Source organism: Siniperca chuatsi, linkage group LG9 (genome assembly GCF_020085105.1).
Source record: "Siniperca chuatsi isolate FFG_IHB_CAS linkage group LG9, ASM2008510v1, whole genome shotgun sequence".
Classification (NCBI taxonomy): domain Eukaryota; kingdom Metazoa; phylum Chordata; class Actinopteri; order Centrarchiformes; family Sinipercidae; genus Siniperca; species Siniperca chuatsi.
In genome coordinates, this window is record NC_058050.1 from 12,491,364 (window position 1) to 12,518,415 (window position 27,052).

At 39.7% G+C, this 27,052-nt stretch overlaps 2 protein-coding genes across 2 annotated transcripts; one reads left to right on the top strand and one right to left on the bottom strand.

Annotated features, from left to right (window-relative positions):
• The first annotated feature begins 1,185 nt into the window (after nucleotides 1-1,185).
• leng8 (leukocyte receptor cluster (LRC) member 8) lies at nucleotides 1,186-12,015 on the top strand. Its single transcript, XM_044208119.1, has 15 exons — nucleotides 1,186-1,557; nucleotides 2,358-2,490; nucleotides 2,906-3,067; nucleotides 3,259-3,339; nucleotides 3,452-3,884; nucleotides 4,722-4,893; nucleotides 4,988-5,158; nucleotides 5,479-5,727; nucleotides 5,827-5,991; nucleotides 6,166-6,460; nucleotides 6,669-6,770; nucleotides 6,885-6,953; nucleotides 7,039-7,168; nucleotides 7,272-7,479; nucleotides 7,571-12,015. The coding sequence occupies exons 1-15, from the start codon at nucleotides 1,517-1,519 to the stop codon at nucleotides 7,731-7,733; spliced, it is 2,574 nt and encodes an 857-aa protein (XP_044064054.1). The 5' UTR covers nucleotides 1,186-1,516; the 3' UTR covers nucleotides 7,734-12,015.
• On the bottom strand, nucleotides 8,827-26,843 carry rbfox1l (RNA binding fox-1 homolog 1, like). Its single transcript, XM_044208123.1, has 12 exons — nucleotides 26,401-26,843; nucleotides 20,269-20,505; nucleotides 16,847-17,026; nucleotides 16,659-16,712; nucleotides 16,482-16,574; nucleotides 16,316-16,385; nucleotides 16,165-16,224; nucleotides 15,922-16,057; nucleotides 15,790-15,829; nucleotides 15,631-15,698; nucleotides 15,030-15,111; nucleotides 8,827-14,929 (listed from the first exon to the last, which is right to left on the bottom strand). Exons 1-12 carry the CDS (start codon nucleotides 26,485-26,487, stop codon nucleotides 14,885-14,887), a joined length of 1,152 nt encoding a protein of 383 aa, XP_044064058.1. The 5' UTR covers nucleotides 26,488-26,843; the 3' UTR covers nucleotides 8,827-14,884.
• Nucleotides 26,844-27,052: the final 209 nt, after the last annotated feature.

The window sequence follows — 27,052 nt, forward strand, 5'->3', positions numbered from 1 at the left end:
TATTATTCAGCTTCTTCCCATGTGTTAAAGAAAGAAAAGCATTACCAAACCTCAGGTATTCACACAATGGTGCAGGGTAATGAGTCATTGTCTGTGAGGTCTTGTCACGAATGCTCAACATATTTGTGTGATGATGTAGCTGACAAGACAACAATGGGAACAATTTACTCATTCAGCAGGCACATGATATCATTCACTGTGAGAAATGGGCTGGAAATGACACTAAATACAGTATCTAGTAGGACATTCTTAATATTTTTATGTAGATTTAAAGGAAGGCACTGAGTTCTCTTCAACATTGTGGTATTTAATTAAATCAATACAACACTCTCAATTTCAAGAAAAAAAAAGTTATAAATGACAGAAATGTGTTGTATTAGTATTTTGTTTTGGTACCAGAGTGGCTGGTGTCTTTAAACAGACACTGTGAGCCCTGCTGTTCATTGCTGCACAGCAAAATACACATTTATTAACTTTTAAATATAATTTGTATTCCACAGAGACTTCCAAAAGGCTTGAATGTTTAGGGGCTCAAGTGTGGGAGAGACTGTCTGACAGGAAATGACTCCCCTCTCTATCACACACACACAAAGTTACACAGACACACATCCTGCAGCTGTGCCTGCTTAGCAGGAAGGTAGGAGGGAAAATGTACACACCCTAATGAGTGAGCATGCCTAAGATCTATGAATAAAAAAACACAACGTAAATACATACATCGTATTAATTGATTGGGTAAAATGAGACCTGCAGCCTCCTAAATATGGTCATATAGTGTCATGTTGGCAACACATGGACTAACAACATGAGCTGATGTTGAAATTAATACTATTAATTGGGGATTAGACTGATAATTGGTGATAGATATATATTATTGGTGATTAAAGTTTAGTAAAGTTTTCTCTTCCTTTTCACTACTAACTTGAGCGAAGGGAACAATGATATCGATAAAAAAAAATGTCCTGCGTTTAGCCTCTCAGGTCTCACAAACCCGCCCCCTTCGTTATGATTGACAGCATAGTAGCCGAATGCGGCTCTGACCTGAACACAAGGCTAGGCATTTTATTGGTGGAGCCTGTAGGGGGCGGTACAGAAGGTGGGAGTAACGAGAGCGTAAGCTTTGCCTGAGAGGATGTACTCTGGGCAACAAAACAATAAAAACCCAACGTCACTTGACTTACTTATCTGCCATTTTGTATGTCCACAGTTTGGTCAGACGAAGTTGGTTGTCAACGAAGAAGGAAGCAAATATGCTAATGGTCACTTCAAATTTTAATTTACACCTTTACTTAAACTCGATTAAAGTTTGACTTGTTTGAATAGGTAGCGTTTTACGCGATCGGCTGGCTGTTCAGACAGTTGATCATCGTGTCAGACTTCATCTTGTTTACCTTTTGCTGTGGCAGGAGAGCTAACGCTAACGAAGTTAGCCGAGTTTCTCGTTAGCCAGCTAGCTTAGCTAGCGAATGACTGTCCTAGCGTTAGGTTTCTAACGCTAACTTTTGTCTGTGGCGAAATGGCGGCCAACGCGACACAAGCAACCCCTACAACTAACTGGTAGGTCACATTTTATAGCTTCAGAAAAAACACAACACACACTGAATGACATGAATGTAATATAAGGTAAGACTAGCTTTAATATGTGGTGTGGTATGGTAGCGATAGCTAGCTATAATTTTGAGTTAATGATAATTATGCTAGCACAGCTCAGGTTGTTGACAAGTGTTAGCACACTTAACCAAACCAATGGCCTGTATGTAGCGAACAGAAAGCTAACCTATTAGCAAGCTGATTAACGTCAGTATTCCTTAGATTGTATTTCAGTCATATTTCGTTATCGACGATAGGGGTTGGTGCAGCTACTGTAATGTTAAAAAGTTAACGATACACATTCGCACAGTTTAACTTAACGGTTCATCTCTTTAGCTAAGTTAAACGTTAATGGAAATAACGGAGCAGGCTTAGCATCCACAGGCTAACGTTAACATGGATAGCTGCTTTGGTTTAAACCAAGATGATTAGCGGTTGGATGTCACGATAAGTAACTCAACTGCTACGTAGGTAACGTTAGCAGTGAACGTAGTTTAATTGTTTAAACAAACATTTTTAATACGTTGACTGACACGAGAGCAAACGTTAATTTAGCCAGTTAACCCTGTTTTGAAGTAAACCGTTAATGATATGAATTTGCTTTTATATCATATTCAAGTTATTGAGACACATACATAGATTTTTATATATATATCAATTTTATGTTATTCAATCTCGACTTATTATGCTTATGTGTGCAACTGATCAAGTTAAAGCAATCTAATTCCAAAAAACACCCTTTACTCATGTTCTTGTGTTGATGGCAGGTCCTATGGTGCTGCTGGAGACGGCCAGGTTCATGAAAACCCAGAATGGGAGAAAGCCAGACAAGCACTGGCATCCATTAACAAGAGTCTGAGCTCTGCTAAGACTACACAAGCCAACCGAACCACAGCAGAGGTGGGCTTTTATCTCTTTGTGTGTCTATGTTTTTTTTGTTTTTGTTTTTTTTTACACGTGGCATTGAAATCAATCTTCGGTGATCTGAAAATACAAATGTGGACACAGAACATCAAAATAAATAAATAAAACATCTGATCAAAAGAAGAAATACAAAAACATTCACACACTGTTGACATAATCATAAGTGGAGTATAACTCCCAATTAACTGTCAGAACTACAGTGGATACCCACAGATTGTTGTGAAATGCAGGTGTTTGCATATGGATGTGTAAGTTGGAGAAAGTGTTGGTTTGTGATTAATTTCACACATTTTTTGTTTTTACAGGATGGTAATTTCTGTCTCTGCTAGATGTTTTCCTCTCTGTTCTGGATTAAAGTACCAAGACTATTTGTGAATGTGTGTCATTTCAGCCTGGGCAGTTTCAGCCAGCAGTGACTGACTCTTCTGCCGTTCAGCAGCAGCAACAACAGCAGCAGCAGCAGCAACAGCAGTACTATCCATGGTACCAGCAAACTCAGCAGCATTATCCTGGATACACATACCCCTATAACTACTACTACCCCATGGGTCCAGTAAGTGCAGAAAGGCATTTTGTTCTGATCAATATGTTGCATTAATAACGTTAAATACAAATGCAGGGCATGTACTGCGTTCAACTGTTAGCTGCAGGGCTTTTACATCTGTACCTCCCAAAATAACATCTGATGCTGAGAGATTGAGAGAATGTTATACAATGACAACACAGCCTTTTCTGAATTTCCAGTATGGAGCTGCATATCCACCAAATCAGTATGGTGTACCCCCCGGAGGCCCTTATCCAGGAACTCCAACCTCTAATGGACAGGTACATAACAAGAAAGCATTTCTGTACCTTTTCTTTACCCAGCCAATTTTTCTTTTAAAAAGTTTGATTTGGTTTTTCCTAAAATAGCATTTTTTTGTCTCTCTTTTCAAAGCCACCTCCAGTGCCTGGAATGGAAGACCAGTCCACCAGCTACCCTTCTCAACCACAACCTCCTCCCCCTGCTACTCCACAGCCACCCCAGAGCCCAACCACTTCAGAGAAACCCCCACCTCCTCCGCCCCCACCTATTCCTCCCCCACCCAACTCCCAGTACCCCCCTCGTCCATCGCAAAATGCTTACAATGCCAATAACTCCATGCCATACCCATCTGGTGACCCCAACCAAATGCAAGTTTACAATCATTCCCAGGGGCGGCCTAACTATGGACAGGGCTTCCAGGCCCAGAACACCTATCAGCCCTCTCAGAATACATCCCAGCAGCAGCAACAGCAACCAGGCCAGTACGTACCAGGGCTTGGTAGAGGAGAGGCCAACAAAAACAAAAACCAAAAACAAGGACAGCAACTGTGGCACCGCATGAAACGTAAGATTTATTTATTTGTGAGGTAGCTGACATGTATAACCTTTCCTCAACTGAATTACTACAGAGAGTTTGATGTAGGTATCACTGTTTTTCTCTGATGCAGCTTACACATGTTATCTCTATTACTGTTTCCACATTTGCATTTGAGTGCAGTAATTACATGCTTGTTTCGTCTATAACTGCAACTAAATAACTACAACTTTCAACTATATTAGAAGGATATTGTGTTATTTACATAATCAATACATAACTTATATGTATATTGATTTAAATCAAAGAAAACATATTACTTATTATCAGAAAGTATATTCATGCACAAAGAATATAGAGAGGGAGAAGGTCATCTTGCCCTGTACATGCCAGAAAGTATGCGTAACTAGGATTGTAATTGCAAGAGAGGCAGAGAGCATCTCCGTACCGGGAGCACCCTTACACAGAAAGGTAGAAGTGCAGGCAGGTTTGTCACTTAGCAACGGTTGTAATGACGTACAATCCATGTCTCTAAATCATACCAATCAGAGAGCTCCGCGTCTGATGATTGACCAATCAGGAACATCCCATTAGGAAGAGCTTAGTACGGGAGGGGGCAGTGAGATTTAAAAGATGTTGCCGGGAGAAATGTTGTTCTGCATTCTGAATCCAGACCTTTGGTGTTCCAGATCTGTATTGTACTGTCTGCAATCTGAAGAATAAAGCAGTGGTTATTTAATTAAAGTTTTAGAAGGCTGAACAGAAAGAAGAAAAACCACAACGACAGTGGGATTTAGACCAGATGTCAGTTTTAGTTCCTCTTTTAGTTTGTAGTTCTTAATTCTATTCCTTTTTTTCTTCTCACAGAGGCACCTGGGACAGCTTCTGTGAAGTTCAATATTCACAAGAGGCCCTATCAGGTTCAGAGCTCCCCAATGTCCAATCAGACTTTCCCTCCAGGCGAGCAGCCCTCAGGGATGAATCCAACTCCTTCCTCCCCAGCTAGCTCCAATGCTGCACCCGGAGGTGCTCAGACACGGTGAGAACTGGTCTATCTCCACTGATTCTGTCTGTTTTTTATTTTTTTTATAAATCTGTGAATAATATGTTGACTTAAAATCCTTTCTCTTCAGACCCCAGGACTGGCCGCAAGCCATGAAGGAATACGTGCAGCGCTGTTTTACAGCCTGTGAGACAGAGGAAGACAAAGATCGTACAGAGAAGGTGCTGAAGGAAGTTCTGCAGGACCGGTTAAAGGATGGCTCTGCTTACACCATTGATTGGACTCGTGAGCCATTGCCAGAGTGAGTTTTGTAGTGGATTAGTGATTGCCGGGTGTATATATTGTTATCTAAGCATTGAAATTTCTTCAAACTACTGCACATGAGCATTGCAGATATATCAATTTACTATATTTTGATGTGGTTTTAGTTGAGTACAGAGGTGAATTCTGGCTTTGTTTTTAGTAAGTTCCACTGCAACAAACTTGATTGATGCATTTCTTTGCAACTAATTATTACTTAACTGAATAGTTAGTTAATAGACTCTTGTGACTTGACTTGATAGCGGTGCCAGCAGGTTGAAAACACGTTGTGATTTGGGTCTTTGTTTTTGTTTTTTCTAGACTAAAGGTCAAGCAGTCTCGTTGGGAAGCTGTTCCACCCCAGAGGTCATCAGATGGCTCAGTTAGCCGTGGTGGAAGTACAGTGGCTGCAGCTTCCAGAGGCAGGGGTGGTGGACACAGATTGGGCCACTACAGGAACATATTTTCTCAAAGGAGTCCATCTTCTAGTTCCTCCCGTTCCTCCTCCCGCTCCCCATCCCCCTCCCACGGCCGACACAGAGACCGCAGCAACCAAAGGCACAGACGCAGGTAAGACACCATTTCCCCTCCTTTTCTTTGGTCACTGTGGGACATACTGTGTATTTCCTTTTTTTTTTTTAAATGTCTCGTGTGTCTCTGTGCTCCCAGTGATTCTGGCTCCCAGTCAGACAGCAGCATCTCCAGTGACCTCCGGCCTCAGTTGTCACGACGAAGTCAGAGGGGAGCACGTGGCCGTGGTAATGACAGGGATAGAGGACGTGGAGGTGGAGAGAGAGGACGAGGAAGAGGAGGAAAAGCCAACAGAGGAAGGCGGTAAATTAATAAATGTTATTACAAAAATTACATTGGACTGTCTAATCAGGCCCCTACTTTTCTCATTGATCACTGTTATTGAGGAAGCCTCAAATGGAGGAAAAATGTTTGTTTCTTTTACTAGGCTATGCCACGGGGATACCTTGTGAATAACCTTTAGCCTATTTTCTCCAGAAACATGGAGGATTCCAATTCAACTGTTGGAAAGAAGAGGAAAGGCGGCAATGCTGGTCTGGATTTCCATGACCCCAACAGAGAAGCCAAGAAGCAGAGCAGAGCAGCTCGTTTCCACAAGCAGCTTCGCTCAGAGCCCCTGGTTCTCTCCATCAATAGCCTGGACTTACCTGATGGAACACAGGAGGGCATCAGCTGGGAGGACTGCCCCATTGTGGGTACATGCCAGGACATTACAAAGTCCTACCTGAGGCTCACCTGTGCCCCAGACCCCTCTACTGTACGCCCTGTGCATGTAAGTCGTACTCTTCTGTCAGCCTTTTGTTGTGTTCTTGTTGTAGTTTGACAGTCCTGAGATGATGTTTAGCTTTTTGGAGATCTGTCATTAAATGTGTCATTAAAGTTTTCTTAAATCAGTTTCTCAGCATACTTTATACTATGCAAATTGCATAAAACAAAGGAAAAGAAGGGGGATTTTCTGAATTTTCTTTGTTTTTTCCCAGGTCCTGAGAAAATCTCTGCAGACTGTGAAAGCCCACTGGCAAACCCACCAGGACTATGTCTATGCCTGCGAACAGATGAAGTCTATACGACAGGACCTCACAGTTAGTTATCTTGATATAAGTTTAATTTGTCCTTCTGTCTTTTTTTTACAAAACTTTACTTTTGTCTCGGTTTGTGCTTTCTTCGTTGTTTTTAAAATTTGTTTATTTATCCAGGTCCAAGGAGTTCGTACTGAATTCACAGTGGAAGTGTACGAGTGTCATGCACGCATTGCTCTGGAAAAGGTGAGTCTGTTTTCCTAGTGTTGCACTAGCTAAAACTGATAACAGTACTTTTTTTTTAAAAAAGCTGAATGTTTATTGTCTTCAGGGAGACCATGAAGAGTTCAACCAGTGCCAGACCCAGCTGAAGGCCCTGTATAAGGACAATCCCTCAGAGAACATAGGGGAGTTTACAGCATATCGATTGCTGTATTACATCTTCACTAAAAATTCTGGAGGTATGCTCGCATTGTTTTCTATTGAGTCACTATTACACATCACATCCACGTTCTCAGCCTCTCCTTCCAAGTTTTAACCTTGGCCGTTCATCTTCGCCTCCAGATCTGACCACTGAGTTGGTGTACTTGACCCCGGCATTGCGTGCAGATGTGTGTGTGGCTCATGCTCTTGCACTCCGTGCCGCCTGGGCGTTAGGAAACTTTCGCCGTTTCTTTAAGCTGTACCTGGAAGCCCCGCGCATGGCTTCATACCTCATTGACAAGTTTGTAGAGAGGGAAAGAAAGATTGCACTTCGGGCCATATTTAAAACGTAAGTCAAGTTACAGAACAATGTATTTTCAAATTTTAGGTCCTTATAATTTATATGCTGATCCTTTTTTCTCTGTGTCCTCTGTCCTCAGGTTCAGGCCTGACTTGCCGGTGCAGTATGTGCAGTCCACTCTGGGCTTCCCTTGTTTAGACTCCTGTATGGCCTTTCTTACTGGGCTAGGTGTCACCTTTACCCCCTCTGACCCCCAAAAGATAGACTGCAAAACCAGCACAGCCTCTTTGGCTGCCTCCTGAGGTGGTGGGGGGTAGAAGGGGGAAGGGAGACGCTAGGGGACCATAATGGATCCTTACATATATAATGCACTGCACTTCAGACACCTCAGCCAGTTCAGATAGAGTAGTTGGCAGACTACAACCATATATAAAAAGATACATGCTAGAATACTCGGCTGCAAGATTCAGATTTCAGAAGGCAGATGTAATTTTCTGACACTCAGATAAGAACTGTTTTTATACATGGACACACTGTCACTCAAATATTGCAGGTTACCCTAATGCCCAAGATATCTCACTACATTTCTAATGCCAGAAAAGTGGGTGAACAGTTTAGATTTGGGATTATAATGTAATCTCAGCATTTAGAGGCCAAGAAGTCACAGAACCAGATCAGGGAGGCCCTCATGGTTCCTGTTCCTTTACCACCATCAGATGTCAAAGCTAACAGTTTTGTGTCATGTTTTTTCCTTCCTCAAGTCAACAGCTCCAAGACCTGAAGTTTCAAGCCTTGTCAACCAAAAGGGAAATACAAACATCTGTTCTCCAAGTCATTCATCCAGCTGTCAAGCCTTCAGAATCAGGTCAACTTTACACTTTCCTCTTAGAGACTGTAAGACAACGAGGTGAGAAGATGCCAGCAGTTTGTCTGAAAGAAGAGGTGGTGGTTTGTATGTCCTGCCCTGCACCCAGTTTCCTCAAGGTATCTACAGTTGGCTATTCCTTAGCCCTAATCATATGGCCCGTGAAAGCAATGGACTAAAGTCTTAAGTGTTCCTGATTTAATTAAGTAGTATTCATTCACTGGGCGCAGTCAGGAAATGGTCGGCCAGCATTCGGGGAGTCTCAATCTGATGAGCATTGACTTTGTATATGATCAAGGAGATACAGAAAAGTGTTCTTCATCAAGGTGATCTCCTCTCTGCTCCATACCCTCGAAGCTGAGCCCAAGAGTCAAAGCAGCCAGAGGCAGAATCTTTCCCCATCATCCTCAGGTAGAAGTTCTGCCAGCACCTGGAATCCAGCACGCCCTGATCAACACAGCAAAGTGCAGTGATGAAGCCCATCTATCATCCACGGTTATCATCTCAATCTCACCAGCTGTTATTAAAAAAAAAAAAAAAAAAAAAAAAAAAAAAAAAAAACAGGGGCAGCCAAGCTGCCATTCAAATACAGCTGAAGGTGAATGCTGCATGGTGAAGCATCAGTGGGAAATCTGCTGCTTCTTCAAGAAGGGATAACAACAAGTGGTTTGTATGCTACGTCTGGCTCTGGTGTTTGCAAGGCTGGTAAGCGAAAGGGACTTCTCTGGAAGGAGATGGATAACGGCACAACAGAGATGTTGCGTCACATTTCTGCTGCGTTAAATGTTTTATGTCTTGTGTTTTGTGGACAGCAGTATTGGCCTGTCTCTTGACAAAAGGAAAAAGAATTATGGAGCTGCAAAGCAGATTTTAATGAAAATTTACCGGTTTATATTGGACACATGAATTAAGTATCAAATCAAATTTGACAATATCCTAAAATACCAAAAATGGAGTCAGTAAGGTCCCAGAAATTTTACTGCACAGATGCACACTGCTGTCTAAATGTCTTATGGTGAAGTATTTAAATCAAAACATGAGTTTTAAACTGATGTAGACAGTAAATTAATAGAGGGAGATGCAAGTAGAGTGAAGAGTAGTGCTTTATGTCCATTTTCCAGTAGTTATGATATAAGTTTCTAAAAAGCTGCAATTGTAACCTCATTCTATTCTCCCTAAATAAAAAACAGAACAGTTTCTCTGGCAGAGGAGTTCTAGTGGAGCTAGTTCTCCCTGATGTGATTTTTGTCTATTTATCTTCAGGAGGTTTGTGCTTTTCAGGAATAATTGGGAAAAATAACTATTGCGATACTTAAAATTGTATTGATTAGACAGCTCAGAATTGTACCCCTAACTGACAAAACTGACGTTCCACCTTTTCATTTAGTGTGATTGTGCTTAAATTGAAAACAGGTCGAAATTGTTCATTAGATTTTTTTATTTTTTATTTGAACAGTATTAATTTCCACTGTAGAAATATTTGCCTGAGGTTAAGACTGGTGTAACTGACCAGAACATGGGTGGATGCGGGCTTGCTGTACAATTACATATTTACTCTACAGAATATATATTTGTAAATATTGTATGATATTGTGGTGATTTCTTTTCAGTTAGTGCGTAGTGTAGGTTTTTTGTTCACACACGGGTAAGTGTGATTTTTATTTTTCCTTTCCTGGGTTTTGCAAAACTTTCTTAGACCATTTATGTGAATATGTAAACTTAAATGCAGAAAGGTCTGGATTGGGTTGTGTGCTATGTCTTCATCACAGTGGATGTAGTGGTGGAGTTGATAATTGCCAGTTTCCAGTACTAGTTTCTCACAGTACAGCCTGAAAACATTAGCACAGGCTCTTGAACCAAATTTTGGCGAGATGTTGTGCTCAATTTCCAGTAATGACAAATTTGGTTGTGAAAGTTGTCCCTTCTTCAGTCAAAAAACACATTGTCACATTTGTGTTACTTGCCTGTTTTGTGGCAATTTTGTGTTGGCAGATAGTTCCATGCAAAGCTGGAATACACTCAATGATGAATGGGACCACCTTTGCCAAACACACGTAATGTTAACGTCTTGCACAAAAGGGCAAATTTGCATCAGGTTGACAAAACGCTCTTGTAAACCTGGATCGTCACTTTGTTTCTCCAAACTGTTCATTGTTGACCATTATTTCAGCAAACATTTTTGTAATGACAATGAACTCAACATGTTTTCTTTCTTCCCCCTTCATTTACCTGATCCCCCTGTCCTCTTTGCTATTCCCTCCCCTCGCTCCCTAAACCTTTCTCTCACACACCACCAGACTTTTCATTCTTCAGCTCGTAGTACTGCTGCATTGCAGGAGCACAGGGGAGTGATAAGTGGGCGAACCACCTCCAGACGCCAGCCGGAGAGAGTGAATTGTGAGCAATCCAAGTCTTGGTTTGACCCACTGAAGTTGAAGCCATACAGCTGATAAAATACATGGGAGCCTCACATAATGAAATGTGAAACATGTCAATATGCTGCTAACATGATTTGCTGCTAACCCAAATATTTGAAATGTCTTTCTGTGCAACATACCTGTTTAGTTTTTAAAACAATGATTGATAGTCACCATGTACTGTTGTTTTCTGTTTGTCCAGAAGCATTTACATTTTTTTTTAATAATACGCCTACAGTTTGCTGTTAAACTTTGTCATTATTCAGGGTATTTTTTTTCTTTCACTCTATTTATTTATAGTAAGGAACCATTTGCTTGTGTTTGTTAGTTTGACAGACCTGCTTGAGTCAGAGTTGCAGTAGAGTCTAGTTTTGAGAGTTTAATCCCTCATCTAAAAATGTGTCTGGACATACAGAACATGCTGTTATCCTCAAAATTCACCTACATTTAGTAACATCTTTCTTTTATTTTTCTAAGTATGCAGTCTTCTATAAGCAAAGTTTCTTCTTTGACAATTTCTGGTACTTGCTTCCATGCTTAGAAATTACCTTTTGGTTTCTTCACATGTGATGAGCTTTACTGATGGTTGTTTGCCTTTGGTTTGTGTAAATGTAAGATTATTTTTTTTTTACACTTAGTTAAAGTGTGTACATCTGATGTCACAGGTTTTCAGCATCGAAACAGCGCAGAACATTCACTTTGTTTTTTAGTAGAAATTTCACCCCAGACAACTAACAATACACATTTTAATTTTTGGATGCTTTTTTGTTTTTCTTCTCCGATGCCTGAGTCATGTTTTCAGTATTTTTTGCTCCCATGTTACTGTATACCTCCATCAGTCCTTGTAACTCCTTCCTTGATATTTGACACTGGAACAACTCCCATGTCCCTCACTTCAGCTGTGTTCATTTCCTGCCGTTTCCTTTTTAACTCGTCTTCATTTGAATTCGTTTGTTCTCACTTTCTCTTACTTCCTCTCCCTGCATGCTGTCCTCTCCCCTCTCCTGCTCTCACCTACAAATCTCTAACCAGTATTTGTTCTCTTCTCATTCTTATCTTTTTCATTTATGTTGAGTATGTTTGTGACCTTTTGCCGTGTGCAACTAGTCACTCTCACTAGTAAGTATTGTATTGCTTCTGCAGTGCTTTAATAGTTTATGTTGCAGCTCACTAACAGCTGAAGGTTTATCTGCCTCCTCCCTATTCCCATGCCTCTACAGATCGGACATGATAAACTGCCATTTTGTAAATATTGTGTACATATTTTGAAAAAAATCTAATAAAATTGAAGTATAAAGGGCATCTATTGTTGTTTTTAAATCATGGAGTGCATACTAGCAGAATTAACTCATAGATTTTAGAGAGAAATGGATAAAACAAAAGCACAAGAATTTGAGCAGTAAAAAAAAAAATTGGGCACAGAACTGTAGAGTCAAGTTTTGCATAAACAGTTTATTTTGAAATGTCATAGAGTGAGAGGCACATGTGACACTGTAAGAATAGAAATAAGAGATGCTTGGCTACAATAAAGGCTTTTCCTTTATACAGCTACGTTTGACATTTTTATTTCGGCCAAATGATTTGAGGTGTAAGATGTACGTCTAAGTGAATTGAATAGACTGGTTGGAAAAGAAAGAGTTGGAGTTTCATTATAGATGGAAAAAGTTGAAATTACAGGGTAAATGATAGAAAATACAACTGTAATCAAAGATTGATGTAAAAGAAATGAATATGTGAGACTACATGCATCTTAGTTAAAAAGAAGGAAAGAAAAGCAAAGGATTGAGCTCATGCAGTTAAGTTTAAAAGGGAAAAATTAAGCATATAGCCAAGTAAAGGAAATAAGAACAGCAGGATAAATAGTTCTGTGTTTGTCATTAAAGGCGAATAAAAATTACATAAATCTGAAGTCTACAGCTGTATGATTCATCTCAAATGCACAGTTTGAGTTGAATTTGTTAAAATAGGCTTTTGCATGAAACAGCCAGGCTTTCCAGTTAGAGAAATAGTTTCAAAACAAGAGAAAAAAACTATAAAGAGCAACAATTAGTGATGAAAGGAAAATGAGCAAAAGTAGAGCTCAGAAATATATAAATAAACTCAGGAGATAGAGAGAGAACTAAACACTAAAAGGCAAAGCTAATTTAATGACAAGATAATAAAGCTAGACCTAACATTGTATACAGGAGCAGAAGAGAAGAATTATACAAGAGAAAGTCATAAGCAAGGGTTACAGTCAATCAGAGAGAAAATATTAAAGTTCAAAAGCAGAAAGAAGATTCAAATCTATGGCAAGTCTTTTACTGGTACAACTACACCTACTACTACTAAAGACAAGAATGAAACCAGTGCAGAAAACAGAATAGAAGACAGACTGAGGCTAAATATTAAAGTGGTGCAGAGGAGGACAGAAGCAAGAAGGGTAAAAAAAAAAGCTAGACTAGAGGGAAAAAGAAGGAAGTGAGGTGACAAGGCTGTAAGCATTGAAATGAGAAAATAAGTAGGAAATGGTAGATGCAAGCAAGAAAATGGAAGGAAAGAGGCTGTTTGAGTTTCTGTATAAGGCCTGAAGGGAATGATCCAGACATATGATGGGATGGGATGAAGAATCATTCTGTCGTCACAACTAGAAAGGTTACTTTTACATTTAAATTTAAATTGAATCTTATACACGATGATATGTAACTCTTTACTGTTTTGTTTGTCTTTTTTGTGAAACTTTTTATGCTGCTGTCTTAGCCAAGTAAAAGAGATTCTGAATCTCTGAATATTCCTGGTGAAATAAAGGTAAAATAAAAATATAAATTGATACAATCTCAAGTCGAGGCTTCCTTGGCAACAGAGCTGCATAGAAACAAAAAAACAAACAACCCAAAGACACGGTGAATGATGAGACATGGGAAAAAAAGACTGGAAAATGTTACTAATCAAGAAAGGACAGAAGAGAGAGAAAACGGTTTTATTTAGAGGTAAACATCAAACACAGCAGAAAAGAGTGCGACAAAAACAAAAAACTAGGCCATGAAGAAATGATCAATACAAGACAAGAAGTCATTCAACAGTTCTGAGTGAAGAAGGAAAGAGAAAAAACAGGAAAAGATGACAGTAAAGACTGAAATAAGGCAACAAAAGACAAGAGTTTGAATAGAACAGAATAGAATACTAGAGACATTTACATTCTACTGATTGAGGTCTTCAATCTTCAGTTTGTGTGAGTAAAGCCAACAGCAAAAGACTGCTTCTTACTGCCACTGTGTGAATGGGTTTAAAGCATCTCTCAAAAAAATATAAAACTTCCCTGGAGAAATAACAGAAAGCACTCGATAAGGCATCGGGCTCATCAGGTGGTGAGGTACAGAGCCACAGAAACTAAACCGTGTTAGTAAGTTAGGATTTATGGACAGAAAAGTGAAGAGAAAAGAAAGCTCTAGGTCACAGATACAGGAAGCGATACAGGATTAATAATGACAGCTGTATTAAAAGCTAAAAATGTGTGAGAGGTAGATTGTTAGAAAGGCAAAAAAAACAACAAAACAAATGAAATTCCAACTACATCCAGACAAACATTAGTGCTGCGTTTGTAATAATGATACCAGTGTCACAGCTGTCGACTCGGTAACTGAACAGTGTTGATGCATGATCTCACTCATGTTCTCACACACACACACACATACACACACACACACACAAACACACACTCAAACAGAGATTTAGTAAATAGTTGTCATCAAAAATAAGTAATTTATCATTGTACAAAATGTTCTTTTTTTGTACAGTTTGACCCGTGAAACTTGAAAAAATCCCAGATATTACTCACAAAAAGTCATTCTCACAGTATTTTCCACCTTCTGTAGCATGAGCCATCTACCAACATCAGAACTCTTAAAATTCAGAAAACAATAATCCGTTAAGCAACTGTCTATATATTACATAACATCCTCTTCCAGGTGCTAAGTATTCATCGGCAGAATGGGCAGTAAATGAGTCCTACAGTATTTACAACTTCAGTCTGTTTAGTCTCTCGAGGAGAGGTTGTGATGGAGACAGGAGGTAAAAGCATTTCCACATTTCCAAAGTTTAAGGATCTCATAATCTGTCCTGCAGCGTTCCACAATCAGCCAATCCCCAGAGTTCAAGAGAGATGTGTCCCCCCACACCACCACCAGGTGGTTCAGTACGGGGTGAAGCGGTTATATCCTCCTCTGTACAAACTGGCCTGTTGACAGAAGCAGTATGGCAGGTGTGAGCAGGGAATGTTGTTAGCCACACATGTGACAAGATAGCTTTCAACATAGGATGTGTGTGTTTTGACTCACCATTGTACCAACTCCATATGTTGTTGTTGGTCCAACCGAGTGGTGATAGGGATCTGCAGCTGTTGCGTAAACCCGTCCGTATCTGCTCAAAAACATCAGAAACAGATGTAAATGTCATCTGCAGCAGCTGAGGTCACAAGTCCAATGATCCCCCCTGTGCAATACCAAACCTCCTAATTAACCATCTTTATTTATTAATTTAGCTGCACAGTTATATTTTTATATGTTTTTCCCTTCATAATGGCCTGAAATGTTGCCAAAGCCTTCTCCACACTTCAAAACTTTGCCTAAAAATAGTCCAAGTGAAAGACATTTAGTCTGGAAAACATCTAAAGCCGTAATATAACCCACCATGTGTAGTTTGTGTGTAATCATACATTAAAAAGCCACTTAACAAGTCAATAAAACCTCCAAACAGAAACAATACAAAAGACATGGCCTCAGTGCCTCAGACGGCACATTTAACAAAATAAATCCCAATATATAGAAAAGACTTCCCATCCTTTGAAAGTGTCACACCAGAAGTAAACGCTGATTTGTTGAAAACACATAACATGTAAGAAACACATTTAAGGACTGTGTGTGGTGTTTATCTGCCTACCCATCGCTGTAGGTTGCTGTGGCAGCAGACGCTGATTGAGCCACTCTGTAAGCTGTAGGATAGCCACCCTGCACAGAAACAATCAAATAACTTGAATATAGCTACATCACTTTAAAAAGACTTAAAGGAGGAAATGTGTGAGAAGGTGCAGAGACTTACATAGACTTCTGCTCCATACAGTCCATCCTGATATACCACCCTGATAAAAGTGAGTAAAAACAATATTAAAATGTTTCTCAGAGAGTGAAATGAATGTAGACCAGGCACTGGTACTTGGACACAGAGTCTTACCCGGGGTAGGCGGGCACAGCAGCAGGCGTGGCTGCAGCAGAGCGAATCGTGTTGTAGACAGCTCGGCCTCGACCACGCAGTGCAGAGCCCCGGTAGGCCAAGGTGGGAGTTGCTACGGGGTACGGGAAACTGGCAACTAAACAAACAGAGAGGGAGAGATATAACAAATGGTAATAAAGTAAAATTGCACAATGCTGGTGATCTCATAACAATAACAGATCAGTGTTACAGAGAAGAAATTACCTGTATAGAGTTCAGGTGCGTACATCGCCCCCATGACAGGGTTGATCTTCCATCCAGAAGCTACACAGAAACAAAATGAGAGTAAGTTTTTCTCCCAGAATCCCTCAGCCCACAAAGTGAAATGTGTAAAGATTAATGAGGCGTGTCTTACTTGAAATTTCACTGTTCACAAGAGGCGTCTGGGGCTTCTTGGTAACTACCCTTGCAGTGGCATTATTAACCTGGGGAGACATAGAAGACGACAAAGGCAATGATGATGGATAATTATGCAGAATATTAATGCAGAAACCTACAAATAGTGGGAAATTCTCCCTAACCTCGATCTTTCTCCCTTCCACAATCGTCCCATTCAGCTTTTCTCTTGCTCGGTCAGCCTCAGTTGCACTCTCGAAGGTCACAAACCCGAAGCCCTGAAAGTTCACACAGTCATATTTTTGTTTAAATTCTGTTTTTGTTCATTAAAAAGATTTTGATAATATTTCTGTGATGCTCACCTTGGACCCCCTCTCATTGAAGATAATTTCTACATCAAGGATCTTGCCAAATTGCTGAAAACGTCAGAATAAGTATTTTATGTGAATATAATAGATTTAACTTATACACAGAGGAGATAATTCAATTCAGTTTACCAATGTGGACAAAAGTTGCATTGTGAGACTGGGTGATGTTGAGATATTCATACCCCAAACATCTGGCGGAGGTCCGGGTCTCTGAAGCGGAACGGGATGTTGGAGACGTGGAGGCGTTTCGGTTGGGCCTTACCTGACCCCTCCTCATCACTTCCACTTCCTGCTCCGCCCCCTGATGACACCGACACGCTCAGAGGCTGGGGCTCAGAGGTCACAGGGGCCAAAACATCCTCCTGACAGTGAGAGAGTATGAAAACAGGAGGAGGAGGCGAGGAAGCGAGTACGTGGATAGAAGAAGAATGGACGAGAAGGAAGAGGACGTGAAAGAACAAACAAAAACAGAAAGATGGAAAACAGAAGATGGAAAAATAAAGGGTATGAATGAGATGAGAGTAGGTGTGAAGAAAAAACGGGAAGAGGGCATCAGTAGAAAAGCAAAGAAAGAAAGGGGGGAAAAAATCATAAAGTCAATTCAGAAAACAAATTCGGCAACGTCTTTCAGAGGTTTCTGTTTGTGTAAAAATTCAGTTGCATAAGCATCACATGGCATTAGGCAAAGATCATTTCCATAAAGTCAAGTGATTCAAACCAAAGAGCATTCAGCAACCAGTGATCCCTCTCAGGCAAATGTGAGGAGGCATGAAAAGGGCTCCGTTTTAGTGAGGCGTCTTTGAATACATGCCTGTCAGAGAGTATAAAGGCTAAAGCGCTGTACAATAACAAAAAATATTATATACCTGACACTAAAACTACTTAAATAAAGATTAAGCTCCCCCGAAAAATGAGAAAGACTGTAACTTAGTGCCAAATTGCCTTATGAGTCTAAGCAGTTGCAATAATCTGTAAAACACATATAAAACTATGGTAATATTCAACTAATTAAAATTGCCCCATGCAAAAAATTCAAGGACTAATGTGCCAAAATCAAAACATTCACTATCCCACAATGCACCACGATGCTAATGTGTGCACGTGTGTGTGCTCGTATGTGTTGGTCAACCAGCATCGTCAACCATTGCAAAAAAAGAAAAGTTAAATATATGTTTTTAAGACAAACAAATGAGTCCAAACAAGAAAATGAGCGTGAAAAGGTCTGCAATAAAACATTTTTTTTACAGTGAGCTTAAGCAGTGAGAGCGAGAGAAAGAGTGCATTGGAAAGAAAAAGAAACTAAGAAAGAAAGAAGCAAAGAAAAATGACTGAAAAAGTATTGATATGTGAAAAGAATTGCAGTCCTTTATGCAAAAATGAAGACTTGAGTATTAGCATTCTAGTACCAAGAGACAGATAGTGGCCTCAGTGCAGCAGTGAAGAGTAAAATTAAACCAAAGTAAACAAGGCAAAGAAGGTGCGCAGAAAGCTTGAAAAGGAAGAGGGTGATGGGGGGGGCAAAGGGGGCAGAGATCAAAACTGAACGTTCCACAAAGGTCAGTCTGGGGGTCACGGTGCTGCTTTTCTGCCAAGGGTTAAAGGTCATTTGTCAAGGGGCATAATTAATAAGTTGGGGATAGACAGAAAAAGGTACAGAGACACATTCACACAGGGGAGCGTTTGACACACATAAACGCACACAGGCCACTGGATTACGCTATACTGGCTTGCCATGGCTAACTACTGTAGACAGCAGACATCCACCCACACACACCACAGACAAGCTACAGTGGAGGGGAGTGGGAAATGGGGAGACAGGATTGAGTTGGGTGGTGGTGTCATGTCACGATGCAGAATTGTGTTTCTGGACCTGAGCGATATTTCAGAAGGGGGAAAGGGGGTCATCTGGTCAGCCTCCCCCTTTGACCCCCTCCCTCCATGGCGACGTCTCAACTTTCCCCCGAAAATCAGCACGGACCCAAGTATGTCAGGGGCTCTAGTAATAAAATATATAGATGGGGCCACAAAACACCATTTATGAGAGGAGAAAGAGAGATTTGCTGCAGCAGGACACAGAGCTGACCTGCCACACAGATCAGACTAAACACCTCTGTCCTTATCACACTGGATGTGTTCATGCCTGAAGGAGATTTGATTAGTGTATGTCATGTCTTAACTACACTGCAAAAAATAAAAACACTAACTTGTCTAAATGAGCCCTAAAAACCTTATTATCTTAATAAAAGTGAAAAACCTGGCAATAGAATATTTCAACCTGTTTCCAAATGAAATCATATTTTCAAAGAATTTTCCAGACATTCGAGTCTACAGTCATGCTAGCAGCTCTGTGAGGCTGTCAGCATGCTAATATGCTCGCAATGACAATGCTAACATGCTGATGATTAGTAAGTATAATGTTTACCATGTTAGCGTGCTAACATTTGCTAATTAGCACTAAACAAAAAAAGTACAGCTGAGGCTGATGGGAATGTCATTAGTTTTGCAGGTATTTGGTCATAAACCAAAGTGTTAAATGAACAGGAATTTTGACCTGATGATGGCGCTAGAGGAAAAGTCAGAGGATCGCCAAAGTCATCAGGATTTATCCTCCAGGGACCTTGATATTGTTATTGATATTTCACTCAAAACCAAAAATGTGAACCTCACCTGGGGACCATGAATGTCTCTACAAACCTTCATTGCAATCCATGGAATTGTTGTTGTTGAAAACTATTTGGTCTGGACCCAATAGTTGGACCCCAACATTGCACACCAACATTACTATCCCTAGTGCCATGCTGCTGGCACAGTTAAAAACAAAGGATAATGCAGGTTGCTGCACTAGAATCAAGAAAAAGGAAATTTGATTTTAGAAAATATTTGGAACAAGCTGATTTTTATTGGAAACAGGTTGAAATAATCTTATTGCACTGGCAAATGTTTTCACTTAATAAAAAAAAAAGATTTTAAGGACACAATTACAGACAAAATGGCATGAGTAGAAGATTTTTGCAGTGTGACAAACTGTGATGAATTTACATAACAAAAAACATTCTTTAATTAACATACAACTGCTTTCTATTCTATTACAATTATATTTCAATTCACTTTTCCACTTAAGCAAAAGGTCACTCCACTGTTGAAACAGTAAATCCTTTTATACTCTCTCTGGGCCGGATGAACCACAGAAAACAAACATTCAAAGTGTATGTTATACTATGTACATTCTCTACACACTTAACTGTAAACTGTCAATGTCAACACAAGATTTCACAGCCATAATCTTGAAAGGTGATCAGTTTTATTGCCAGCTAAATAAGACACAGGGGATAAGAAGAAGTGGGGATTTATTTTCAACAACAAATCCCCACTCAGCTGCCACAACCCCCCACAGTGTGAGCGGCATTCCCGTACATGGACAAAACAGTGGAAGTGGGGCCCTAAATATAGAAGGAAACTCTATCTGGCCATGTTCCTCTGATAGGACATATGGATGTACTACCTGAAGCAGCAGGGCTTCTTGTCACATTAACATACTGAAGATCATATTTTACTGGGGCATGAACTTCTTGTCATGTGCATTCCTTTCACAAACTGTTCTTACCGTGTTATTGGATGTCAGAGCCTCCGCCCCGTCGAGCTGAGGGCCCTGATAGACTCTGAGTTGTGGATGTTCGGGGTACTCTGAACCGGCGTGTACGGAGCTAAAATCAAGAGGTGGCAGTCTGCCTGCAGATGTTGGCGGACCTTGACCTGGTGGGGGGTAGGAGGGAGGAGGGGCGTAAACCTGAGGCAGGGTGGGGTCGCCACTGCCGGGGCCAGCCTCCTGGGTGGGGCCTCCCTAAGGAAGAGAGAGAGGGAGGGAGGAATTAGCCACTGATACCTGACAAGATATCAGATGTCAGAGGTATCAACAGACTATCCACCTTGTTGTTACTGTTAGAGCTCTTCTGCTTTCACAATAATGAATTGTTGTGAGTTTGTATGTGTAGTTTATGGTGCACAAACACACATCAGATACATCAAATCTTTTCAAAGTGTAAGAATGACAGAAAGAACATGTATAAATGTTTTAAAGCACATCTGGTCTAAATGTCTACATGCTTGTTTGTAACTTCTAGATCAAATACTAAAATTAAAAGGATCTCTAACTGCCAGTGGTTGAAAGTAACTAAGTACATTTACTAAAGTACTGTACTTATGTACAGTTGTGAGGTACTTGTACTTTACTTGAGTATTTCCATTTTCTACTACTTTCTACTTCTTCTCCACTACAGTTCAGAGGGACATAATGTACTTTTTACTCCACAACATTTGTTTGATAACTTTAGTTACTTTTCAGATTTAGATTAATAATACAAAATATAATCGACAGATAAATCAACAAGCTAGCAGTATAAAGTAATTAAAATGATCTCCACCTTTACCAGCTGCAACACTAAAGTGATGCTTGCATATTAATGCATCAATAATTATAATCCAATAATATAATATATGTTATTCTGAAATGGTCCATTCCGCATAATGAGAACTTTTACTTTTTGTACTTTAAGCATATTTTGATACTAATACTTTTGAATGAATGACTTTTACTTGTAACAGAATGTTTCTGCACTGTGGAATTGCTAGGTTTACCTAAGTAAAAGATTTGAGTACTTCCACTACTGCTAACAGCCGGAGCTGAAACAATTAGTCAATTGTAATAATTAATCAATTATTTGATCAACAGAAAATTAATTGGCAACAATTTTGATAACTAATGAATCATCTGTCATTTGTCAAGCAAAAATGCCAAACAATGCTATGTTTTATATTATAATAAATTAGACTTTTTTTAGTTTCAGACAGTCGGACAAAACAACCATGGCTCTGGGAAATGTGACCAGCGTTTTGCACTATTTTCTGACATTTTATGGAATAAATCAATAAAAGTTAATTGAAAAAATAATAGATAGATCAATCAATGATGAAAATAAGTGTTAGTTGCAGCCCTACTAACTATCAGAGAGGTTTAGCTTTACACTGAAACCACACATCAAAAGATCTGGTCAGTACAGCCTCATTTCAGTCAAATCACACTGAAAAACAACCTAATTTTAACTCCTTCAAGTAAGAAACAGAGACTGAAGCTGACTGAACTGCACAGAAACAGAGATGAACAACCATCCTACACAGCCTTGGTACAAGCGAATTATCCAGTTAGGAGCTAAAAGCATCGTCTTACCCCTTTACTGCATTCCTTGATCTCTGATGCATTGTTCAACAACTGCAGCATGTTTTAATGCCAGCTGACCACCCGCCTACCGCACCATAAGTTCTACTCATCCACCAATCACATCAAATGATTGCCAGAGCAAAAGGGACCAGAAGGTTACACCAGCTGTGGTCATCTGTAACTGCCTATCACCTCATTCCCCCCACCCACACTGCCTTCACTTTACACACTCATGAACACACACACACACTCAGTCTAGACTGTAGATAGAGCTCATAAATATCCCCAAGATGTATTTCTGAATGTAAATGCTCCTACAGTTGCAAGACAGTATATCATGCTAAAGGTCGACTCTAAGAATACCACGTTTGAGAGGCCAACATGGTTTTATTGCTTTTACAGAGACATTTTCTTAAACAATATATCCCAACCAACTTCTACTTATGATATAAGGAATATGCTTGGTTGCCTTTAAAATATCTCAGGGCTTTACCTTTAAAATAATGTCTTTTTTATTTTTGGTTTCTGTTCTGAGTGACTGTTGGGTAACCAGTGACGTAAAACATCTAATGTCTGCTGGAAAATAGCACTTCCATTCTTTTCCCAATAATATTTCTGACTTCATGCTCAAATATTTAAGAATTATAAAGAGTGCTTTGTGGGCACTAAATGGTAGAACAACAACAGATCACATTATATTAAAAAATATGGGAAGTATAGCTAACTGGCTGCAGCTTCATATTCACCGGACAGACATGAAAGTGGTATTGATCTTTTCATCTTGTCAATGTACTTCCTAAATATTTTCAATTAATCAAAGGATTATTAAGTTATTCTGTCTCTGTATCCTAACAGACTGTTAAACATATATCCACGTGTTGCCTTACAAGCAAAATGCCACAAGTTTGTCAGCTAGCTTTAGGATTTAGAAGGATCTCTTATAATTATTAAACTCTCTCCACTGTAATTTCATAACCTCTCATATATCCCTCTATCAGCTGTTGCACCCAAGAGGTGTGAAAAATGTAATTTCTTTATCATTTTACAACACAAGGTTGTACAACTAAATCAGTTTGCAGTCCCTTCATGCTACACACATAGAACATAACAGATAATTAAATTTATATTAGAATATAAATAAAACAATATATAGTTATTTATATACAAATATACATACACGTATTACACCCAGGAAATAAATCTGCAGTGCATTTTTTGAATTTGCGTCTGGTAAAGAAGGAATTGGAGGACGAATGGTTGAAGGAACATTGTGGGTCAAACGCTGCATACATTAAAGTCTCTAGCTGGCAGCATTAAAGTACATCAGACCCCTCTTATGTTTTCTTTTATGAACATCAGGTTTTGCCATCAAACTGAATATTTAGAGTACCGCACAACCTTTTCGTTCCACAGTCTGTCAATTTGTTAAAACAGAGTGTGGGTCCTCAGTAGGATGGGGGTATATAATACACCAGGGATCTGATGTAAAGGCCCTCAGCTAGTGTGTTAAGACCTGTGTACCTCTGTAGAACAAGCACTGAATGTGAAAGCAAGCGATGACACTGAATACACTGCAGCTGCGTGTTGTTGTCTAATTGAATGTTTTTGTTTTGTCATGTATGTTTTGTCGTGTTATTTACAGTATGTAAACAACACTAAGAGCCTACAGCTGTACTTTGAGCTAAATGCTAACATCATCATGCTAACATTCTCGCAATGACAATGTTAAAATGCTGATGTTTAGCAGGTATAATGTTTGCCATGTTAACCATCTTAGTTTAGCGTGTTCGCATGCTAACATTTTCTAATTTGCACTAAACAGAAAGTACAGCTGAGGATGTTGGGAATGTCATTAGTTTTGCAGGTATTTGGTCATAAACTAAAGTTTTGATATTTAAAGTTTGACCTGATGATGGCGTTAAATGAAAAGTCAGGGGAATCACCAAAGTTATTAGAATTCATCCTGAGGGGAACATAAATGTGTGTAGCAGATTTCATACTGGTATCCAGTAGTTGTTGAGACATTTCACAAAAAACAAAAATGTGAACCTCGTGGCAGTGCTAGAGGAAAAGTCAGAGGATCACCAAAGTCAATAGGCTTCATCCTCTGGAGACCATGAATGTCTGTACAAAATTTCACAGAAATCCATCCAATATTTGTTGAGATATTTAAATGGTGGACCGACAGACTGACTAACATTGCCACCCCTTGAGCCATGACGCTAACGAGACTAAAAAGTGTTTTCTTTGTGATTGCAAGACATACTGGAAGTGTAAATTAATTTAAATGGAAACACTTTCCTTAGACGGGCCTACCCTACTATCATGTTTGTTGTTGTGATTCTTTTTCATTCTGGAAAGTACAGCGTAATGAGAGATTCTCCGAGGCTGTGATTCTCCATCACGCCTCTGTCCAGTCATTCATGCCAGCGTGAGCTACAGTATCGTGCTGGAACATGTTTCCGAACATGTCAACACTAACTTGTGCCTTTTATTGTGTCCCATTTATCTCAAGAAACAACAAACGTCTGACTGCCTCAACCCTCCTTACAGATAAAAAAAAAAGTGACAGATGAGTGAAGACAACACAATCTGTTAGATATCACTACCAGTCCTCCTCTCTTGTTTTGTTTTCCCACAGACTGGAACTACCAGCCACCGTGCTTGATTCAGTATCACAGTGTCAGCAGGCGTACAGGCACTGTGCCCCCCCTGTCCTCCTTGCAGTCTTTTTTTGATTACCATTTGTTCCCTCTTTCTCCTGTCTCCCTCCTCAGCTGTCAGCTCGTGGTCACAGGTCAACGGCTCTGAGCCAGGTGCCTGCTGGGACAGCTGCCACAGGATTTACACACAGACGACATTAACTGCAGATGTGGCCTTTTAGTGCTGGCCAAGTTACAAATAGCTTATTAAATGAAAGTAAATATTCCTTTCCCCACCCATTCATTCTCTTCACCCTGCTTTCTTCTATTCAGGTTCCTTTAATAATATTTTAAAAGATCTTTCTGGCTTTTATTAGGTAGTTGATCATGAATAGAAACAGTAAAGACTGGGGAGAGACAGAAGGCAAAGACTAACATGTGACAAAGGTCCCTGACTGGATTTCAAACCTACACTCTTCAAACAGATGCTGCACTTCAATCATACAGAAATTTCTGCAGAAAACTTCTTAAGGATTGCTCAGTCCTTGGAAATATAGCATTTTAAAGTAGTAAAAAGTTTAGGATGTGCCAACATGTTTCAGAGAAGGCCTTGAAACTCTTTTTTTGGTTTCCGTCACCTCTAAATTACCAATCTCAAATTACCCCTTAAATAAAAAAATACATGTGAATATTATGCTCGAACAGCTAAAACACTCAATATTTAAATGCACAGCAGGCAGGTTTCACACCTATTTTAAGTACAGTTGATGGCAGAAAACAAGATAGGTGACAGAATCTCCTCCAGTGATTATCTGCTCAGGCTAAAAATACAGCTGGTGCGACGTGCAGAGACAAGGTAGAGAGATACCAGATGCATTGTGGCATTAATGGTATGTCAGGGACACTTAGACACACACATGCACACACACCCACACACACACACACACACACACACACACACACACACACACACACACACACACTTGTACAGCCTGCTGGCATCACTGAGACCAGTGGACTAAAGAAGATGTCCTTACTATTAAATAAATAAGATCTTTCGCAATCAGTGTACTTCACCCAGCTACAATCAGGCCTCTTTGATTGGTTGTTCCTCTAATGTCTTCTGTGCATGAGCTATTTAGTCACTGTTAAGCAAGACATCACTTACCTAAATTAGATTATAAGATGTGACTAATTCGCTCAAGGAAATAAGGGCCCTTTGGTTTCTTGAGGGGAAATAAATGTTTCCCTCCTCACTGGGAACATGTTGTTGTGATGGTTTATTGGCTACACTGACATTAATTTCTAACTTACAATAAAAACTCATTTACAGCTGAAAGAATTACTAATTTTACAGTAACAATTGATTGTTTCTGTAATTTTTTAAGCAAAAGTGATAAAAATCCAATCGTCTCAGCTTCACAAATGTGAATATTTCCTTATTTTTTAAATGCATTAGTCCTCTATGATAGTAAAATTATTACCTTTGGGTTCTTGACTTTTGGTCAGATAAAACAAGATATTTTAATATGTCAATTTGGTGATGGCCATTTTGTTTTTACAATTTTCCAACATTTTATCAACCAACAGATAAATCGAGAAAATAATTGACAGATTAATCTGTAGTGAAAATAATTGTTAGTTGCAGCCCTAAACTCCTTCAACTATGGATTTGATTCCAATTTTCATTAATATAATGACACAGCTAATATTTTATACCCCCGAATCCTGAGTCACCTTGGATAAAGACTCAAAAGCTCCCAGCTGCCTGACAGAGTGGACATTTAATGATGCAGGCTTGTGAAGACAAACATTTCTGTGCAATAACTGAGAAGAGGAGAGATTTTAGAGTTTACAGAGCAAATAAAGGAGAGTTTACCTGAACTATGCTGGGGTAGCATGTGGTTGTCTGTGGATAGACAGGGAGTCCATAAGGCTGGAGAATCACAGTTGGTGAGGAGAGCATAGCCCAAAACCCACGCACAAGGAGACAGGGAACGGTGGAAGATGGGAGGAAAAGGAAAAGGAGAGCAGGGGAAAAGGAAGGGTTGATATGCACGCAGGAGAGCAGACAATCAGGCTGGGGGGGAAAAAAGAAGAAAAGAAAGAAGAAGAAGAAATCCCAAAAGGAGAAAACAGAAGATCCAAGAGGGTGAGGGGAACGAAGGTTAAGACTCTATTTAATCTCGAGGTGATTCAGAGAAGAAAACACAAAGAAGGTCCACAAAACTACCGATGTCTTGTCCGGAAAAGACTGGACATAGAGCAGTAAAAGAGAAAGCAAGTGTGCTTCTGTGTCCATCAGTTGATCATGCAGCCTGACAGACAGAAACACATGCTCAGGGTCCCATTTCAGAGTTATATAAATAGTCACCCATGTCCTTCTTTCTGAGTTTACCACCTCATCACCCTCACACTCTTACACACTTTGCAATGCAAGATTTCTCACTACTTGTTACACACTTGTACAATAACAGCCTATTCATCAGGGGTTTAATGTAAGAGAAAACCCTGAATCCAAAGCAGGTCAC